We start from the raw sequence: 20480 nt of genomic DNA on the forward strand, positions 1-20480 counted from the left end.
GGCCCCCAGCCCCAGGCCTCCCTCCTCCTCTTCTCCCTGAAGGTTGGCCTGGGAGGTTGCTGACCCCGGCTGAACCCTGTTGTCCCTCCCGGCCCTCCAGGGTGTGCCTCCCCAGAAAGGACACCTTGTGCTGATCAAGGTTATCACTGACACATTCCCTCCCTGTTTTATTCTCTCTCTTCTAATCCCTGGACTGATCCTAGGGCTTCTTGCTCCGTGGGTACTCTGTCTCAGGGAAGTGAGCTTTCCCTGGTCTCCTGCCCTGGAACGCTTCCTTTTTACAGGGCAGCCTTGATAGCAGCCCACTCTGTGTTTGCATAAAAACTGGGGGGAGGGGAGTTATCTCAGTGGAAGCTGAGGGCCCCTCTTATTTTCCCTCTACGCCCCTATCCCCACCCCTCAATTTCTAGCATCATCCTCTGACGCTGTCCCTACCCCCACCCAGGGCTTCAGCCCAGTCAAGCCTTTTATCTTATCATCCGGGTCCTCCCTCTACCATGATTCCCCACTGCGTGAGGGCAGAGGGGCCTGAGTCACGTTCAAGTCAATTTGGCAAGCGTTCTTGGAGCAGGCTAAAAAGTAAAGGGTACTACTTGTTCCTGGCCTCCAAGAAGCTTCTAAAGCAGGGTAAATGGTGCACAACTCAGGCCCAGTTATAATAGTTCTCAAACCACCACTTTCTATTGGTCCTTTCTAAGTGCCAGGTACTGACCTGCTTGCTTTTCGTGCATTACGTCCCTGAATTTGCCAAACAACCAAAGGAGGAGAATGGCACCGAGGCACAAGGTTTAAACTGCTGGCATGTGGCTGCTGGCATTTGAGCAGTAACTTCCCTAGGGAAACGCCCCATTTAGACTCGGGGGGGTTCAAACAGAAGCTTAGTGTCTGGCCTTGGGGGACATTTAGTTGTGCCACACCTCTTCTGCACAGTTCCCTCCTGCGTCAAGGGCTTGGGAAGGGGCTTCGGGGCGGTGTATCGACTGGAGGCAGGGAATTTATGAGAGGCAGGTACAAAGCTCCGCGTGGCAGAGGAGCATAAGGGCGCGGGGAAACCCGGGCCAAAAGAGGCCCTGCCAGCTCCGGGGACACTGCAAGCCTCGAGGCGTTGCGAGCGTCGCGGCGGTTGAAAGCCCCACCGGCTCGCGCAAACTGCGCCTAACTACTTCCCCGGGGCGGCTTCGGGGCCCGGGGCCCGGCGACAGCCCTGCGGGGCGGCTGCGCGGGGTCCAAAGCCCAGAGAGGGTACCCGGGCGCGGCCACGTGCGCCCTGGCGGGCTCGCACGTTCCGCCACGCCGGGCCGCGGGGCCACCGGCAGGCACGCGCGCCCCCAGCGCGCACACACTCCGGGGCACGCACACCGACGGCCCGGCCCACGTCCACCACGCCCCGCCCTCCCCCGCGCCCCGCCCCCGCCCTCGCGGCGCCGGCCGCCGCCTTCCCATTGGCCGCCCGGCGAGTGACGCGCGGCGCCCGGCCCCGCCCCTCGTCAGTCACTCGGCGGAGGCGGCGCTGGCGGGGACTAGTCTCGTCCGGAGACTGGCAGCGGCGGCGTCGGCGGCGGCCGGAGCTCGAGCCCCAGCGGCTGAGGGCGGGCGGGCGGGCGCGGGGGAGGGAGGGGGGCCGGTCCGCGACGACTCCCCGGACGGCGTTTCTCCTCCGAGCAGCGCCGGTGTCGGATTTGGGGGGGGCGGGGGTACAGCCCATCCATGACCATGGGCGACAAGAAGAGCCCGACCAGGTACCTGCTCCGAGCCGAGGGGGCGGAAGGGGAGGGAGGGCTGGGGGCGGGCGGGGGCCGGCGACGACTAGGCCCCGGAGCCACCCGGGGCGGGGGGAGGCGCTGCTAAGATGGAGATCCGGGGGCGGGGGGAGGCGGCGGCGGCGGGCGGTGGCGGCGGCGGCGGGAGGCGGTGTCGCTCCCGCTCGGGGCCGGCGGCCGTGCGCGCCGCAGCCATGGCGGCTCCTCCTTAGCCGCCCTCCGCCGCCGCCGCCGCCGCCGCCGCCACTCCTCCCAGACAAAGGGAGATTTAACCAGGTGGGGAGGGAGGGAGGGCGCGAGCATGGGAGGGGAGAGGGAAGGAGCCAGCCCACTCCCCGCCGCCGGCCTCGGGCTGCCCCTGCGCGCCCCCTCCAGATCCGGCCCGCGGCTCCCCTCCCGGCCCCCCCAGCCCCACGCTCAAGTCCACAAGTCCGCCCGCTTCCTGCGCCCGCCGCGGCCCTTCCCGGGGCGCCGCCGCCGCCTACTGTGCGAGGCAGCACAGCCCGGGCCCGGAGGCTGCAGGGTGCCGGTGGGGGCGCCCCGTCCCCTCCCCCGGTTCCTCCTCTCGGGCCCGAAAAGGGTGGGTGGGTGGTCGTCTTAGCGAAGTTTCCAGCGCCGGATTCCTGGGAAATTACGACGGCTCACCAGCGCCTGTGTTTTTGCTGTCGCTCCCTCTTTTTCCTGCTCCCTGACTCTTCCCTCCCCTTTCCCCCACTCCTCACTCCTCTGAAGGCCAAAAAGACAAGCAAAACCTGCCGCAGACGAAGGCTTTTGGGATTGTAGCGTCTGCACCTTCAGAAACAGCGCCGAAGCCTTTAAATGCAGTATCTGCGATGTGAGGAAAGGCACCTCCACCAGGTACTTGAAGATCTCTGTTACCTTTTGTTAAAGGACTTTTTTTTTTTAAATCAAGATTGGGGAGAGGGTTGTGAGCTCTACTTCCTACCCTCTTTCCAACTTGTTGATTACGGCTTTTTCTGCATTTGCGGGTTGGGGGGATTGATGTGTGGTTTTGATTGTGTGTAATTTCATGTTGGGTGCAAAGCCTCATGTTCACTGAATGATTTATGGGAGAGAATTTTTCCAGGTTTCGTCTTATTTCAAACAGACGCTGGATTTATTTGACACTTGTATCCATTGGCTTATTGGTATTGGCTCCAAAAGACAGGAAGCAGTACTTTTTGCTATGGATTGTAGTACATTGGACCTTTTATTTTTGCCGTGTGCAGAATGTTTTTAATTTTCCTATCCTGATTTATTTTTCTCTTCCCTGAGAAATTTGGTGGTGGTTGTACAGTAACGGGGTTGTTGTGTTTTTCCTGTCTTGAACTGCAGCTGTCTTTCTTTTTTTTAAACCCCCTTGCACTTGACAATAAATGGTGGGGTTTGATAAAGTGCATTTTTTGAAAGACCTAACTGCCAGTTTGTGTGTGTCTGTTTTTTCTGATTAGCTTATGAGGGATGGTGATGGAGGACGGATTTTTGGAAAATATGTAATGAATAGTGTGATTATATTGAAGTTTGTGTTTAGAGCTTTATTATAATGAAAGAATGTTGAAGGAATTCCTTTTCATTCTAGTGAAGGTAATAAAAGTGTATGGTATCAAAAGGAGTTGAACTACTTCAGATTTAACGTTTAGATATACTTGAATGAAATGTCAAAGCTGATTTTTTAAGTCTTTCGGTCATCTTTTAACTTTTATCTTGTATTTGTTTCGGTGATTATAGCTTGAAGTTAAACTATTCTTTATGTCATTTAATGGGCAGACATTGGGAGAATATGTGTGTGTCTGTGTGAAAGTAAGATGGAATGAGTGATTTTCCTGTGCATCTTTAAAGTTGATTGCTGAGAGTTTCATTTCATCAGGTACTTGTTTTTGAATTGGTAATGTTCCATTGTGATTGTATAGTAGTACTGCACAGTTCTAACTGGATGTTGTTCTTTGACTAAATGAATGTGTCCTGTTAGGGTTTGGTTGCTTTGTTTATACCTGGGACTAAATAGGATATTGAGCAACCTAAAGAATGTAACTGGGATGAATTGGTCCAATTACTGGTGGAACACTTCTGTGAATTTCACTGACTGTACGTAATGAGACCTTTAAGTAAAAATACTCCAGGGCTAAAAGTATTTCCCCATAGGTACTTTTTAAAGTAAATTCATATCAATATTTGGTATTATTATAGAGCAGATTTAGTTAAAAACACTCATTGGGAGCTCAGTAGATCTTGTTTTGCTACTTAAAACAGGGAATTCCATCAAATGACATGAAAGTTTAGAAATGTATTTGTTATTTAAAGCAATAGTGATTGTATTTTATTTGAGTAATGTTTTTTTACGTGTAGAATCCCTCAGAGGCCAAACCTCTTTATTGTGGTTTTGCTTTGAGTGTTACCGTAGATGATGTTGAAGTAATGACTAGGAAACTCCTAAGAACTTGAGAACTTTACTGATGAAGAGAAACTTAAAGCAAATTCAAAAGTTTACATCCAGTGTATTGCTGGGAATAATTATCTGATAACAAAAGTGCATTTCAGTTTCTACATGTATTAAGAAAAACCTGACTCATCAACTTTTGGAAGCACGTGGAAGGTGTTGATTTTAAAAACAATGTAGATGTTTAAAATTTTTTCAGACCCATAGATGACAACATTAGAATTAAGTTTTTTTAAACAAATATATTAAATTCTTAATAATGAAAATATTTCAGGAACACGATACTCACCTATTGTCTTTAAGAATATGATTTTTTTGAGGTCTGTGGTTGTATAGGATTTGAACACAGATTCAAGAGATCTGAGAATTTCGATTCTTAACCAACTCATGATACTTTTACATAACTTAATTTCATGTTGGTGGTTGTTAGTATTTTGATGTGTTAGATCCAAAAGTCTTTATAAAAAACTATTCTAAAAGTCATTAATAAGAAGGCAAATTAACATTTTGGCCTTCCTGTGCTGTGAATGGGTTTCCTGTAGAAGGGTGAATTTCACAGGTTTTCCTCCTGTGCTACCCAGTGTATTAACTGTTGGCTAATTTCTCTGTGATACTAGTTACTACCTCTTTGTCCTTTCCCCAGGCCTTTTTTATTTATAATTTAATTGCTTAAACAAAGGTTTGACATTTCTGCCTTTTATAGTTTTATTTATTAAAAAAATTTTTTGCCACACAGCATGTGAGATCTTAGTTCCTGACCAGGAGTCGAACCTGCACCCCCCACAGTGGGAATGTTGAGTCTTAGCCACTGGATCACTCGGGAAGTCTCATGCCTTGTGTGGTTTTAATCAGATGTGGTATTAACGGAAGTAGTAAACTTGCTGGGTTTTGGATACTCAGTAATAAGCAAAATTTTTTTTAGTTTTAGTATAATTTTTAAGTAATTAAAGGACTTCTAATCTGCTGACTGGTATAGAAATTGGGTTTTATTGCTCTGAGCTGATAACAGCCTTGACAGTTGGGTATCTAATGGTAATTCTGGAGTTTGTTCATCATTCATGTCGTTGTTGTTGCCATCGTCTGTCTGTCAATCAAGTAAGGAAGTCAGCTTTGAATTAATGGTAGTCCAGTAGGATCCAGATTTTCTTTGAGAATAGAATTGATATTCTTCAGTGTGATTTAGAAAATACTGTTGCTTATCCAAAGAACATTTATTAAATTACTAGGATGTGAAAGATTACTGCTTAAGACATTGAACACAGGAAGGGGGTTTTTTAGAAAGTTGGTAAGACATCTATGGACTTCCCTTGTGGCTCAGACGGTAAAGCATCTGTTTTATCAATGCAGGAGACCTGGGTTCGATCCCTGGGTCGGGAAGATTCCCTGGAGAAGGAAATGGCAACCCACTCCAGTACTCTTGCCTAGAAAATGGAGGAGCCTGGTGCAGGCTACTGTCCACAGGGTCGCAAAGAGTTGGACGCGACTGAGCAATTTCACTTCACAAGACATGTATAGGAATGACCATAATCCAAGTTAGAAAGGCTTTAAGAGAGGTATGCGTAAAATGCTACAGGAGGTCTGAGCAGTCTGGCTTGGGCATCAATTAGAAGAACTCCCCTCCCGTCAGTTCTTCTGGAGAAGAATTGATTTCTCCAGAATTACCTGCCATCTTTCACTATTATTGCCATGTGTACCAGATAAATTTAATTCTCCAGGTAGAGTCATGAAAATGATTCAGAAGGCCTTTTCTTTTTGTAGCAGCATAGAGCAGAATGAAAGGTCAGAAGCTCCAAAGGAATCTGTTAAGGGAAGAAAGGCAATACTTTGGTGGCTACTTGGAGGTTCAGAGGGCAGTGGAAATCTTTATTTTGGATTTGTTTTGCATCTCTTTAGTTCTTAAATACACTCCTTTCCCCAACTATTTCATTCCACTCTTTATTTTTTTTTTTAACAGTTTTATTAAGACATACTAGAAGATTCACCAACTTGTAGAAGTTTTAATTCAGTGATTTTTGGTAATTTTAAAAATTGACCATACAGCCATCACCACAAACCAGTTTTAGAACATTTCTATTTATGTGAATGGCTTCCTTATGCCTGTTCTGTGATACACTTTAAAAAAATTATTTATTTAGTGAGTGATTTATTTTTGGCTGTCCTGGTCTTCTAGTTGTAGCAAGTGGGGGCTACTCTCTAGCTGGGGGCTTGGGCTTCTCATTGTGCTGGCTTCTCTTGCTGTGGAGCACGGTCTCTAGGGCTTGTGGGCTGCAGGAGTGGAGGCACCTGCAGCTGAAACGTTCATTTTCCCACCGTGCTGCTGTACCCTGAGCTTTCCAAGGCAGAAGATAAAGGAGTGTGTATGGAAGGTGGTGGTGAGTGGGAAGAAACACTATCCCTTCCCTAGGTGATAGCCTAAGTAGTATTTCCCAGCCCACTTTGCAAATCTCATGAAAGAGGATACCAGCTTTTAAAAGGGGGGGAAAAAACCAACAAAACCACAAACTCACAAATTTACCTAACCGTTGTTCTTCTAAGTTGAAGTTCTTGAGTATTGGACAGGGTAATAACTTCCCAGACATGTTGATAAATGCGTTTTACTTTTGGTCTTGTTAATTCTCTGGATGCAATTATCTGTAAATAAATATTATAAAAAATTACTAAGATACTGCTACAGCTCTTCTTGATTAGTGGTGCTTTGATAATAGTGCTGCACTGAATATTATCCCCCTGAAAATGTACTCTATTTAGAGCTTTTACAGACGAGTAAAAGTGAGGTTAGGTGTGTAATAAAATGGTGTGGCCTTAAAGAAAAGAAAAAAAAGCCTGGTACTCAGGATATTGAGTGGGGATTGGCAGTACTCAGTTGTCTGTGTGAAATAATTCCCTTGTCCAGGAACTCCCTGATTCTTTGCAGTTGCAACTTTGGAAGTTTTCTCCCCTTAAATTCAGATACCCTGACAACTCAAGAGTCTCCTGACTTGTCATGAAGTTCTTTAGAAGTTTTAGGGGGAAAGTGCACATATTTAGTGAAACATGAAAAGTTTTCATCTTTGCTGAAAGCTTCAGAAGTGCATCATCCTGTGATACTTTTCAGACAGGAAGACTCCCAGAAAGCTGGGGAGTCTCCACTCTGGCCTCATCTAGAGTGGAGCAGGGCTTCCTTGCCCATAGTTGTGGGTCATCTGCCACCGCGGTTCTGCTTAGGCCACGTTGTTGTTTTTGTTTTCTTAAGTTTTACAATTTTTATTAATGTTTGGCTGCCCTGGGTCCTTCGTTGCTATGCTTGAACTTTCTCCAGTTGCGGAGAGTGGGGGACTCTTCATTGCGGTGAGCCGGCTTCTGAATGCGGTGGATTCTCTTGTTGGAAAGCACAGGCTGTAGGGTACATTGGCTTCGCTAGTTGCAGGATGGGTATAGTTGCTCTGTGGCATGTGGGATCTTTCCAGACCAGGGATTGGACCCATGTCCCCTGCACCGGCAGGTGGATGCTCAACCACTGGACCACCAGGAACTCCCCGCACTGGTTTTATTTTAGTGTTTGCCTTTTCATAAAATTTCTCCATAAAGTACATAGAAAATTATCCATCTTCCAAATCATCAAACTTTGTTAAACATTTCAGCCTCTTCAGTTCAGTTCAGTTCAGTCACTCAGTCATGTCCAACTCTTTGCGACCCCATGAATCGCAGCATGCCAGGCCTCCCTGTCCATCACCAACTCTGGGAGTTTACCCAAACCCATGTCCCATCAAGTCGGTGATGCCATCCAACCAGCTCATCCTCTGTCGTCCCCTTCTCCTGCCCCCAATCCCTCCCAGCATCAGGGTCTTTTCCAGTAAGTCAACTCTTCGCATGAGGTGGCCAAAATATTGGAGTTTCAGCTTCAACATCAGTCCTTCCAATGAACACCCAGGACTGCAGTCCACGGGACTCTCAAGAGTTTTCTCCAACTACACAGGTCAAAAGCATCAATTCTTCGGCTCTCAGCTTTCTTCGCCATCCAACTCTCACATCCAGACATGACCACTGGAAAAACCATAGCTTTGACTAGACGGACCTTTGTTGGCAAAGTAATGTCTCTTCTTTTAAATATGCTATCCAGGTTGGTCATAAATTTCCTTCCAAGGAGTAAGCGTCTTTTAATTTCATCGCTGCAGTCACCATCTGTAGTGATTTTGGACCCCCAAAAATTAAAGTCTGACACTGTTTCCACTGTTTCCCCATCTATTTCCCATGAAGTGATGGGACTGGATGCCATAATCTTAGTTTTCTGAATGTTGAGCTTTAAGCCAACTTGTTCACTCTCCTCCTTCACTTTCATCAAGAAGTTTTTTAGTTCCTCTTTACTTTCTGCCAAAAGGATGGTGTCGTCTGCATAACTGAGGTTATTGATATTTCCCCCGGCAATCTTGCCTCATAGTTGGTGCAAAAGCGGGTGCAGGTTTAGAGATTATTCTTAACCCAGAAACGAAGTGATAATTTATTTTGTGTTTGCTGTTACACTGGACTTAACTGATTTATTGGTACTGACTTGATCTTATGTATACTTGGTGACCTTTAAGTGTCAATAAATTACCTGGGTAGTTGTGATTGACAAGCTTTTATTGAGTTCACAGTCATCTGGGCTCTTGTGTACGTGGTGTACAGACAGGTGAGATCTTTGTTTTCATGAAGCTTAAAATACTATGGAGAGGAAAAGAAAATAAACAAGTGACCAGAAGAAAAATATCGTTTCAGCTGGAGTTCAGTGCTCCAAGGAAATTGGAGCAGGATAGGGAACTAGAGTGGTGAGAACTGGGCGGAGCAACTGCTTTACAGATAGTATTGAGATGCACCCTGGCCTTTTTAGGAAACACTGATGCTGCCTTCTTCTCAAACAAGGGGATAACTTGTTTTTTTGGAGGTTTACCTGCACCAGTTAGCTCATTTGGTTGGGGACAGTTTATAGAGTTTGAGCCTTTATGCCCAGACTGAACTTTTAGTTGCACTTGTAAACTAAAGTCTGGCCAGCTAGCATGCCAGTATATCCTGTTGCATTTGACCCTTGAACAGCTGGGAGATGAGGGGTGCTGATTCCCATGCCTCTATGTGTAGCTGGTAACAGTTGTCCCTCAGTATCCAAAGGGCATTAGTTCCAGGACCTGCCTTGGTGGTGGTGGTTTAGTTGCTAAGTCTTGTCCGACTCTTATGACCCCCGTGGACGGTAGCCCGCCAGGCTCCTCTGTCCAGGGGATTTCCCAGGCAAGAGTACTGGAGTAGGTTGCCATTTCCTTCTGCAGGGGATCATCCCGACCCAGGAATCAACCCAGGTCTCCTGCATTGCAGGCTGTCTTCAGTTTTGCAGCTGTGAATTCAACCACGGAATGTGCAGTACTGTAGTATGTGTTTATTGAAAAAAATCCGTGTATAAGTTGACCTGTGTAGTTCAAATCCATGTTGTGTAATGGTTAACTGTTACTCAAATAGATGTTAAATGGATTCAGTTATGTGTGATTTTTTTCATGCATCATTTATTGTGTACTTTCATAGATGCTGAAGAAATTCCAACTAACTGTATGTAGTTTAGCAAAATAGTTATCAGCACTAACACAGTTTCTTAGTACTTGAGGAAATAGTGGATCTCCAGATGTCCTCTTTACAATTTGAACTAAAACATTTTGCAGTCACTGTGGTTCTCATTTGCCCTCTTGCCGCATCGTCAGGGCCTTCTCTCTTTGTGACATCTTTTATACTTCCTATCGTTTGCTCTCCTGGGTTTCTTTTTTGCTTGTTTATTTTTAAGTGAACTTCGTGAACTGTAGCATACATACAGAGATGTGCACAAGTCATAATCGTTAAAACCTGATGAACTTTCACAAAGTGAGCACACCTGTGTAACTAGCAGCCAGATTAAGAAACAATATTAACAGGACTCCAAAAGCCCGTTGGGCCCCCTTCCAGTCACTTCCCCCATCCCAACCCTGTCCTTACTTCTGACACTGGAGATGAGTTTTGCTTGCTTTTAACTTTGCAGTATGTACACTTCTGAGTCTGGCTTCTTACACTCATTCTTAGGTTTGTGAATATTCATGTTGTGTGTGGTTCTTGCTTATTTTACCAGTGCTGTTTTATCGTAAGAACATCTTAAGTGTTTAACTGCATGCAGACCTCTGACATGTTCTAGAGATAGACTCTCTTCAACTTCTGTTCACTACCTACATACTTGAACTCAGCCATCTCCTTCCAGCAGCAGCATAAATCCACATATTAGGTGCAAGGAAGAAAACCTGGTATGTGGAACTTTCTAGAGTATATAAATAGAGTAAACTTTTGCCTGTCATGAGTAATATTGTTCATCAATCATTTATATTTCAAGGCATTGGTTAAATAAACAGAAAATTCCTGCTCTGAAGGAACCTCACAAGCTTGTTGAAAAGATAAGACTATAAAAAGATGACCAGTGATTGTGAATGCCAGTGATTTTTAGAGGAGGTGGAGACCCTGTTTTGAGGGGTATTTGGGGGAAGACCTCCTCACTGAACCTGAGGTTTAAACTATGCCTTTTTGGTTCTTGATATAGATTTTGTTGTACAAGTTGATACAGGTTAGTTCTGGTCTTTCTCCTTTTTAACTGTTCACACTCAGATGTCACCCGTACCTTCCCACTTCTCTCTGCAGCCTGATAATTCCCAGATGCTGTTTATTAACCACCTGTCACCACCCCCATGCATGAATACACGTGACAAACAGTTCCAACTGGTTCTTGGGCCACTTGGACAGCTTAGATTATCTCCTGGTTCTCATTGTTCTTAGGGTAAAGTCCAAATCCTTACCATCACAAAGAGTTTCTGATTTGATCCTTCGCTGTTTCTTTAGAATTTCTGGATGCAGCCTGCCCCCACACCATCTGCCCTACACACACAGCACTTGTGTGTTTCATACCAAACTGCTTGATATTTCCTCGTATGGACCATACTGTCTCATTTCCATACCTCCACACATTCTTTTCCTCTGGATTTCTTCTCACTTGCGCCTCCTTCCTTAGCCTGGCGGGCTCCTGTTTGTCTTTCTAGACGTCTTGGGAAGTCTTTTTCCAATGCCCTATGGTCATGTATACCTCTTCATAACATTTGAACTGTATTTTTGTTTGATCACCTGTTATGTTTTCCCCTTTCTGAGGGCATGACCTCTCTTTTCACATCATGCTATGCGTGTGTTCCAGTGCTGGGCGCTCAGTAGGAGCTCTGTAAATGTGTATACAATAGATGAAGACTGGAAGCTTGGATTGGAGTTGCCTTTAAAGCTGTTCGAGTTAAAGAGTTCTGATACATACTCCTGCACATTAGGGCTTGGCGTTTTGTCTGTAAAGTTACTGAATTAGGGGAAATTTGTCTTTATAAAATATATCCTTAAGAAGTAGTATTCTCATTTTCTGGTTTTGTTTCCTAAACACGTTCTAGAAATTAAACACAGACTCTAACCTTGGAGACTTTGGCCTATACATTTAAAGTACTTCCTGGAGTGCTTTTGGTCTTCAGAGTTGTAGCACACTTACCTAAACAGTAACTGTGACCATTCTTCTCTTTTTGTTGCACGTTTGGTGATTTAAGCTGCCAAAAGTCATATGGAAAAGTCTGCTAATAAAGCAGAGGATCAATCATGTTGTGTAAAACCAGTTTTGAGGTGTGATAAGGAACTAGGCAGCAGTCCATGGGATTGCAGGAGTCAGACACGACTTAGCGACTAAACAAGGAGCTAGAGTGTGCTTGTAAGCTGGCACCTAAAGGCAGTTTAAAAGTGGCTACGGAGCATCTTAAGTGTTAAAAATGTTATGCTGTGCTGTCCACGGTGTTAACATATCCAGAACTTGATAGTCGCACCTTGTACATAGTGTACATTGCTGTTATTTGAGTTAATTACTGCTCTTAAGTTGAAGTCCTGACTCATTCATTTATTTAGCTATAATTTCAGTTCTATGCAGTGATTGACACAGATGGATGCCAATGATGAATTCTCAGTAAAGGCATTGCAAATAGACCCCTGTGTAACTCAGAAACAGAAGTACAGACCTTTTTTGACTTAAAATGGGATTATGTCCAGAACCATCATAAGTTGAAAATACTGAAAGTTGAAAATCCATTTAAAATGCCTAACTTGCTGAATATCACAGCTTGGCTTAGACTACCTTAAACATCGCAGAATGCTTATGATGGCCTACAGTTGGGCAAAATCACCCAACACAAAGCCAATTCTATAGTGAACTGTTGAATGTCTCATGTAACGTTTGAATACTGAAAGTGAAAAATAGAATAATGGTTGTCTGGGCACAGAATGGTTGTAAGTGCATCAGTTGTTTGTCCTGCTGATTTTGTGGCTGTTAGGGGGCTGTGGGGCCTGCCTTCTGCCCAGCATCACCAGAGAATGCCTCTGGCCCAAGGAAAGATCAAAATTTGAAGTGTGCTTTCTACTGACTGTGTATCACTTTGCCCCATTGTAAAGTTGAAAAATCCTAAGTTGTGAGCCATCAGTAAGTTGAGTGTATAGTTAAAATCACAGAGTAAACAGCTGAAATTTTTATTTTTAAATATAATTAGATGTTTATTGCTCCTCCTTTCCTCCCTCAGTCAATTTAGAAAATCTATGTAGATTATCCTTTGATTGGGAAAAGAAACTAGGAGTTGGGGGGAGTGTAAAAGAAGCATCTTAAAACTTACTCATAACATTTTCTCTATAATTTGAGATCATTAGCAATACAATTGAAGAGAACACTTCAAAAGCCTTTGGAAGGGACAAGAAATTAAGGGTGCTGTAGGATGCCAGTTTGATCAACTTATTGGGTCTTAAAATATCACATGTGTGGTGATTAGTTGGAGAAAACAAACCTGGTGACTGCTTTCTAAGAACAGATCAGATTTCATATGTAGGCTCTCAGTTTTTGATTAAGTAGGTCTGGGTAGCATTGCATTTCTTATAAGTTCCAAGATGATGTTGATGCTGCTGGTCTAGGGAGCATACGTTGAAAACTGATTTAGATGACCTTAAATTCGCCTTTAAAGAGAAAACCAGCCAGTCCTCATGAAGATTGCTTTTGATGTTATGGAAAAATTATGTCTTGGCATTTTAAAGTGAACTTAAGTGATAACATTCTAAGAAGCGTATTTTTAATCCAGAGCTGGCATTAGTATTGAGTCCTCCACATGTGTGGAATGTAGGACTATTGATAAGTTGGGGGACCATATCAAGTAAACTAGTTTATTTTTTGCATCCTAAAATCAGTGATTTTCTTGCATTACTAATGCTTGGAAAAAAACATTATCTTGAATTTCACATATGTTTATTTAAACACCTCTTTCTTTGCACCATAAGTGAGAAAGACAGAACCAGGTCTTAAAATCAATGCACCAACATTCCAGTAAAATGTTGGCAAAGAATATGAACAGATAATTTATTCAAGTGCTACAAATTAAGTCAAGAAATGTGGGAAATGTATACAACCTTCCCATTATTCAACTATATACCAAACAAGATAATGTTTTTTGCAAGTAAGAAATTAAAAGATGGAAAAATATATTTTGGTGAGACTAGGAAGTGAACTTTCTCACAGACCATTGGTGGGTGGTGTGTATGTTGATTTAAGTTTTTTGAAGGTCATTATGGCATTTGGTAGCAAATATCTTTAAAATATTTGTATCTCATTACCCAATAATTTGCCATATAGGAATTTGTGTGATCTGTATGCAAAAATTTTTGTGTGTGTATACTAATGACATCATTTTAACAAAAAATGAAGTTACCTACATAGGAATCGGTGTGGAATTGTTAGAAATTGTTAAATAGCTATAAATATTTTGCACCTTTTAAAAATGTTTTGAGATCTCTCATACAGTGGTGGTGGGAATGTAGAATGGTACAACTACTCTGAAAAAAGTTCGGGCAGTTTTTTTTTTTTTTTTTTTTTTTTTTACAAAACTCACCAGATGACCTAGGAATTTGACTCCTGGACATTTATCCCAGGGAAATTAAAACTAGTATTCACACAAAATCTGTTCACAGGTGTCCATGGCAGCTTTACTTGTAATAGGCTGAAACTGGAAAGAAAAGTGTCTTTCAGAGTGTGAATGGTGCATCCGTACCATGGAAGACTACTCAGATCATAAAAAGGAGCAAACTGTTGATGCATACAGCTGGCCCTTGTGCTGAGAGAAAAAAGCCAATCTCCAAAGGTCACCTATTGTAGGATGCTATTAACATTCTTGAAATACAGGATTGATGGTTGTCAGGCATTAGGGATGATGGGGAAAGGAGGGGGACTGATGTGATTGTAAAGAGATAGCAAGAGGGAGATAACTTTCGGTGATGAAATAGATCTGAATCTTGATGGTAGTGATGGCTTCATGAACCCACATGTGTGATGAGATGGCATAGAACTGTTTACATGTATTACAGCAATGTAAATTTCCTGGTTTTGATACTGTACTATAATCAAGAAGATGCAATTTTGAGGAAATTAGGTAAGATTTATATAGGACCTTGTACTATTTTTCCCACTTCCTATGAATATATAATTATTTCCAAATAAAAATGTAACTCAGCATTAAAAAAACTTAAGACCATGGCATCCAGTCCCATCACTTTATGGCAAATAGAAGGGGAAAAAGTGGAAGCAGTGACAGATTGTGTTTTCTTGGGCTCCAAAATCAACTCAACAGACATGAATTTGAACAAATTCCAGGAGATAGTGAAGGACAGAGGAGCCTGGTGTGCTGCAGTCCATGGGATCACATAGAGTTGTAAATGACTTAGTGACTGAACAACAACAAAAAGTTAAGGAAAAAAATTGAGAAATAATGTGTAATAAAAGAAAACACTCTTAATTTATTAGAGAAAGCAAGTTATAAAATGATAAACAGTGTAATCCCACATTAAATATTATTTCATGTGATTTCATCTGATACACATACCTAGAAGTAATGACTGATCAAAATATTTTGTTTGGTGGGATGATGGGATTTTTTTGTATATGTACTTTTCTGTAGTTTCTGTAGTGTTAATGAGCCAGTATCACTTTTGTAGTTGGAAAAACCAATGTTCATGATAGAAAATTTTAAAAATAATTACCTGATTCTAGAAATTGAAATTTAAATAAGCAAAGTCATATTTAAGGTTAAGGAAATTTAAAGTTCTGTTTATACTGATTACACTTGGATTTTTTTTAATGTTTACTTTTATATATTTACTGCTTTCTGTCTGTGCTGGGTCTTGGTTGCTGCGCAGGCTTTCTGTAGCTGTGGCCGCAGGGATCACTCTCGTTGCGACACACAAGCTTCCCGTCGCAGGTGCCTCTCCCGTCGTGGAGCATAGGCTCTGGGGCTTGCAGGCTTTAGTAGCTGCGGCCCACAGGCTGGGTCGTTGTGGTTGCCGGCCTCTAGCATACAGGGTCAGTGGTTCTGGCGCACGGGCTCAACTGCCCTGCAGCATGTGGGGTCTTCCTGGGTCAGAGATCAAACCAGCGTCTCCTGCATTGGCAGGTGGATTCTTTACTCCTGAGCCTCCAGGGAAGCCCTGCTTAAACTACCTTAGTATTAAAACAGCTGTTAGGATGGGAAAATACCTGTATACTCTAAAACATACTGCGTTTATAAATTTAATGTTGTCTTGTGCTCTTGTCGTATAACATCGCTTCTATGTGGAATCTAGAAAAATAGAACAGATGAACTTACTTGCAATGGAGAAACAGAGACACAGAAATAGAGAACATATGGGATACCAAGGTGGGCAGGAAATACGGGATGAATTGGGAGATTGGGACTGATGCATATACACTGCTGGGTATAGAATAGATAGCTAATGAGAACCTACTGAATAGCACAGGGAACTCCACTCAGGGCTCTGTGTTGACCTAAATGGCAAGGAAATCCAAAAAGGGGGTGGGGGGAAATACATTGGATTGGCCAAAAAGGTTGCTTAGATTTTTCCATAGCATGGTACAGAAAAACTTGAATGACCTTTTCCGCCAACCCAGTTTGTATATGTTAGCTGATTTTCTTTGCTGTACAGGAGAAACTAACACAATGTTGTAAAGCAACTAATATTCCAGTAGAAATTAATGTAAAAATTAAAACATTTAACTGTGCTCTTCTGAATTACAAAATCCTGTATCATACTTCTAAATCAGTGTTGTCCAGTATATGCATTATAAGCCACAAGTAATTTTAAACTTTGTAGTAGCAACAGTAAATGAAATTAGGTGAAATTAGTTTTAGAATATATTTTATTTAATCCGTTATATCGAAGTCATGATTTCAGCCTTGTAATCAATATAAAATTGCAGTGAGCTACTTGACTTTGTTTTTTCATACTAGGTATCCAAAACCGGTTGTGCATCTTCCGGTTACAGCACGAATCGGTTTGGACTAGCTGCATCGCGAGCGCTCAGTAGCCACCAGTCCCTCCTGGCTCTCCTACTGGAGAGTAGTCGCGGTCGTAGTTGAAAGGCGGGGCTTTGGTGTCAGACCTAAGTTTGAGTAACCTCAGGCCTGTCACATGTGATATTGAGAATCTTGGGTGTGTTACTTTAACTTGTGCTGTAGTTTTTTAGTTACGGATAGTAGCTTCTCCGTAGGAGTATGCTAAGGATTAGATGAGTGAATGTATACGGATCTGGCCCAGAACACATACTGTAAGAAGTCTATAACTAGTGGTGATGTTGTTATTCCAATAGATTGTGTATTGAATTAAAAGACTAACCATTCTAAAGGCACAGCTGATTTCTTAGTATTATTACTAGTGAATAAATATGTAGGAAGCATATGAGATAATCTTTGGTTCCAGAATGAAAGTTTTGGGCACTAACTTTTATGGCTGAATGAATGGACAAATATTTGGGCATTTATGTGCAAAATACTGCATGAGGCACTCAAACATTTGGACTGTAAGTTCTAAGATAATATCCTCAAATACACAGTGTATTTGCATAGTACTTTACATTTTGCATACCAGTTTTATATCTGTTTTCCCAGTACAGTACTCAGAGCAATCCTGAGAGGTAGTTGTTATTCCAGCTTTCACTGTTGAAGAAGCTGAGACTCAGAAAACTGAAATAACTTACTTGATTTCATACCCAAGTTAGTAGAATAGAATAGAAAAATGAGTGTAATTAAACAGGCAAATATGATACCAAAGTGTTCTAACTATATTCTTTTGATCATTCTTTTGATTCTTTCCCTTGCACATTTTCCACCTCAGGGGAGAAACACATCATCCTCATCTAGGGCCATTTAAATTAGGAGAGGGTGGTGATAGAATGAATAAGCTACCTCTCAGAATTATCCTGTTAGTTGAATCAGTTCACCTATGTTTTAAAATGTAAATATAAGCCTGTATAGACTAGGTGATACATTTTGTTCATTGTGATGTTTCTCATAAAGTTGAGGGTTTATCATTCTATCTTTTGGCTAAATACACCCATAAAAATGGGCTAAGAGTATGCTATATATGCCGACTGCCTTAAAATCATATTCTTTGAAGTGCTGTTTGTCTGAAGTGCTGTTCATCGCTTGACTTAACTCAGAAAATTACACAATTCTTTGACAGAACATTGCATGCCACCATTAAAAGTCAGTGGTGAGAGGCAATGAGTTTGTGAATGATTGACTCTCTCGAGGCAGTGGTACCGTAGAAGGCAGTCTCCTGGGTGGAGTCAGGTGGAACATGTCTCATTAGGTGTTCAGTTTCTGCGTTATAATATGTAGATTCTCTTTTCACTTTATGCATTGTGGAACTTCTGGATTCTTCTTCAATTAAGAAGTTATAGTCACAGGACCTCCAATTTGTTGCTATCAAGTCATCTTCACACAAGTACTTTGGGTGTACATCATTGAAGCATATTTATAAGAATGGGAATTATGTTTTGGTGCTCAGGACAAGCGTGATAATTGGGGGAGGTAGGTGAAATGTTCTTTGCCCCTTAGTTTTCTCTTTGCCTTCTCAGATAGTTGTCCTTTGGCTTAGCATGATTTACCTGACAATGCCTCTCTTCCTGTCTATATTATCTTTACTGTAGATTGAGGGCTATAAATCTTACACAAAGAACCCATCAGGACTCCTACAAGAGAGTCATCATTTCTGATCTTGGTGATACTTAACAACATGAAATTCTGCTTCAGTGTTTGTTTTCTTTTATTGGAGGGGTGTGAGAATTGTGGGATGTAGCTATTCTGATTGACTTTGGGGATGAAATTTGATATAGTCATGTTTCAAACATTTCTACTGTTTTGTCAGGGGCAGTCTTAATGCCTAGACTTTCTTACAAGTTTCACCGTACACAGTGTCTGCTGCTACAGTTATATAATTTAAAAATAAAATATTGTAATAAAACATACATGTACAGATTTGTGTACAAAGTTGGAATGTAAAACTGGGTTGCAGTTAACACTTGAAATACCCTGAAATTCACAGAATTGAATGATGTCTGTGTTTCCTCCAGTTTTGAAATACTGTGATTTATGTCAGTTTTGGTAGCTTATAGTATAATGACCCTTAAATATTATGGATGCCAAATACTTGTCTTAAAACATATGGAAAATAATGTATTTGTAATGTGCTAACCCTCCACCCACAAGGTATAACACTGGATGCACATTTCACAGTCTCTCAATAGGAGTTCTTTATTTGTGAAAACTTTCTGGCATTGTCAAGTTTATATGTGGCTATGTAGTTTCTTATTTAAGTTATAGTTAATCTTTTTATTTTGAAATTCTTCATTTATGAGTTAACAAATTCTTGTCCCTGATTTTGCCAAATAAATTAAGCTTGTTGCAGACTGACCAAAACAGAGATTCAGTTAATCTCCTATTAAGGATCTTTAAGAGAACGGCTTCCTGACAGGCACCTAGTGTGGAAGATGATTTTTTTTTTTTTTTGGTAAGTAAAGACAGGTGTACTGCAGCCCTAGGGGTATTCTTACTTACCTCTTTGTTATAGCATTTAATTAAAAGAACAGGTTTATAGAATGGATAAACAACAAAGTCCTATTGTATAGCTCAGGGAATTACATTTAATACCCTGTGATAAACAAGTGGAAAAGAATATGAAAAAGAATGTGTACACACACACACATATATAACTGAATCACTTTGCTGTACAGCAGAAATTAACACAGCATTGTAAATCAGCTATACTTCATCAGATGTTGCTGATGCTTTTTATAAGTTTGCTTTATTACTAAAATAGTTAATGCTTGTATCATACCCCAAGGCAAAGCTGGGTTCTAATAGAACAGGTGGACTTTGGACTTTGTCATGCTTAGCGTTTATTGGACAACTTCGTCAAGTGAGCTCGGAACTGTAAATGTAACATCCAGAAGGAGCTTCATTGGGGGTAACAGGAAGGACAGTGAGATATAGCTCTTCAAAGACTTGATCAGTTCTGCACTCAACCGAATAATAATGCTGATAAGGGCCACCATTTAATGAGCATTTAACATATAGCAGACACAGTGTTCATTTCATGCATTGTCTCATTTAATCCTTACATGGCTATGGTGTGTATATAGTTAGTTATATTTCCATTTTACAGATAATGAATCTTAGAGTTCACATTCCTAATAAAAGTTAAAATAGCAGTTACACTTGACATGGATCTTCCAACTTCACAGGATTTCCTTTTGTTTTCTATTTAATCTTGTCTGAAAATGGCATTGCCATCTATTTTGCCGTGTAGTCCAAATATATGAATTTAGACACCCACCTGTAGCAGTCAGATACAGAATTCTGTTGATTTATTTCTCCTATCTTTCTGTTGTTATTACCTTAATTTAGTTCCTGATTATTTCATATTTTATTTAATTATGTATAGTTGAGACCTGCACCTGGACCATTGCATTAGCCTTGAGACTTGCCTGCCAGTTATGTCACATGTCCAGAAAACACGTAGCTGATGTAGCTTATCTGCTTAGAATTCTTGGTTGTTGCCTTGTTGTCCAAGGAGGTATTGACTTGTTTCCTTAAACATGACACAGAAGGCCCACCTCGGCTTGGCGCTCTCCTCCCCACCTGCTCATCCATGCCGCGTCTTATCATGCACCTTCCCGTCAAACTTAGTGTTCCTTCAATATGTTCTTGCATGCTGTTGTGCTGCCTAATGACCCTTAACAGCTGCCTAGACCCAGCTCCTGTAAACTCTTGGGAAACCTTCCTTGATTCTTTTCTTCTGTGATCATTGAAGCACGTTGTATGCATCTCTAGCATAGCATCATTTTGTACCAGAACCTCTTGTTTGTGTTTGTTACCCAAGTTTAGTTTTGAAGC

General features: G+C 42.0%; 1 protein-coding gene across 1 annotated transcript in view; it reads left to right on the forward strand.

Moving 5' to 3' along the window:
* Positions 1-1606: 1606 nt before the first annotated feature.
* Positions 1607-20480, forward strand: part of RYBP (RING1 and YY1 binding protein) — a 73478-nt gene continuing 54604 nt past the window's right edge. Inside the window, exons 1-2 of the mRNA XM_070455665.1 lie at positions 1607-1739; positions 2493-2618. Coding sequence (XP_070311766.1) covers positions 1708-1739; positions 2493-2618 — 158 coding nt within the window. The 5' untranslated portion in view covers positions 1607-1707. The remainder of the gene's footprint in view (positions 1740-2492; positions 2619-20480) is intronic.

This window comes from Odocoileus virginianus, chromosome 26, assembly GCF_023699985.2.
Source record: "Odocoileus virginianus isolate 20LAN1187 ecotype Illinois chromosome 26, Ovbor_1.2, whole genome shotgun sequence".
NCBI lineage: Eukaryota > Metazoa > Chordata > Mammalia > Artiodactyla > Cervidae > Odocoileus > Odocoileus virginianus.